Source organism: Nicotiana sylvestris, chromosome 3 (assembly GCF_000393655.2).
Source record: "Nicotiana sylvestris chromosome 3, ASM39365v2, whole genome shotgun sequence".
NCBI classification, from domain to species: Eukaryota; Viridiplantae; Streptophyta; class Magnoliopsida; order Solanales; family Solanaceae; genus Nicotiana; species Nicotiana sylvestris.
In genome coordinates, this window is record NC_091059.1 from 13,257,330 (window position 1) to 13,258,754 (window position 1,425).

General features: G+C 39.6%; 1 protein-coding gene across 1 annotated transcript; it reads left to right on the forward strand.

Moving 5' to 3' along the window:
- Positions 1 to 414: 414 nt before the first annotated feature.
- On the forward strand, positions 415 to 870 carry LOC138887061 (uncharacterized mitochondrial protein AtMg00810-like). The gene has a single exon (XM_070168773.1). It carries the CDS (start codon positions 415 to 417, stop codon positions 868 to 870), a length of 456 nt encoding a protein of 151 aa, XP_070024874.1.
- The last annotated feature ends 555 nt before the right edge of the window (positions 871 to 1,425 follow it).

Below are 1,425 nucleotides of genomic sequence, written 5' to 3' on the forward strand. Positions count from 1 at the left end.
ATGTGCAAGTTGCAATAATCTCTCTATGGGCTAAAGGAAGCTTCCAGGCAGTGGTATACAAACATTCCCATGCCTTACAGTCTAGGGGCTATGTTCACTCCTTAAATGATTATTCTTTGTTTACTAGAGAGTCTGGGGATTATCTTGTTATCTTGGCTGTTTATGTAGATGACATAGTTCTTATGGGACTAATTTAGATAAAATTTCATCCTTGAAAGCCTTCGTGCATGCTTAGTTCAAAATCAAAGACTTAGACTTATTGAACAATTTTCTTGGTATTGAGGTTTTGTACACTTCTTCTGGTGTTTTACTCCATCAACGCAAGTCCATTCATGATCTCCTGAAAGAATTTTGTTCTAATGTGTCTTCTCCTATGGTCTGCCCTTTTGAGTTACATGAAAATTGAATGCCAATATGGGTGATCGTTTACCTAGTCCTGAGTTGTATAGGAGTTCGATTGGCAAGTTAAATTTCTTAACACATACAAGGCCAGATTTTTCATTTTCTCTGCAGCATCCTTGTGTTCCTCATATGGAAGCTGCCTTGCACCTCTTGAGGTACTTGAAAGGGACTTTCGATTTTGGGTTGTTCTTCAACAACTCCTCTAATTTTTCTCCTCAAGTTTATTGTGACAGTGATTTGGGTTCTAGTCCTGATAGTAGACGGTCAATGACTGGTTTTTACATTATGCTGGGTGGCAGTTTGGTCAGCTGGAAATCCAAGAAACAACATGTTGTCTCTCTATCCTACGCTGAGACTGATTATAAGTCCTTGAGCAAAGTTGTAGCTGATGTTACCGGGCTATCTAGACTTTTATCTGATTTTGGGTTTACTAATCTTTCTTCTATTACTGTCTACTGTGATAACTAGGCTTCCATATACATTGCAAAGAATACTGTTTTCCATGAGCGGACCAAGCATATAAAGTTGGATCGTCACTTTGTGCGCACCAAGTTGGCTGATGGCTTGATTTCTCTACTACACACATCCAGCTCTACCCAAATGGCTGACATTCTCACCAAACATCTACCTGGGGCAGTCCATCATCTCCATATCAGCAAGTTGGGTGTGTTATCACCCTCCAACTTGAAGGGAGGGGTGGGGGGGGGGGGGGTGTTGAGTTTAATATATTTGTACTGATGTGGGCTAGTCAGTGTAGTTAGTGTATTTGGGCATGGCCCACGTTTTTTTTCATAGATTTAGTGGACTGAACCGGGTCATATAAATATAGTGGTCCACATTCTATTTTGAACAGAAGAAACATTTTATTTTACAAAAAAAAAATGAGAAATAAAGCTCTACTCAATATCTCTCTTTCTCTATGAAACTTCAAGCCCTAGTTAGTATTTTTCCTCAAAATCCATGTCGATTCTAGCTTGTAAGAGGGTGCAGCCATTTCCTGAATCCTACACGAACACATGATGC

Excerpts from the sequence above, each read along its gene's own strand:
- LOC138887061 (XM_070168773.1), top strand. The coding sequence starts at position 415 with ATGGGTGATCGTTTACCTAGTCCTGAGTTGTATAGGAGTTCGATTGGC.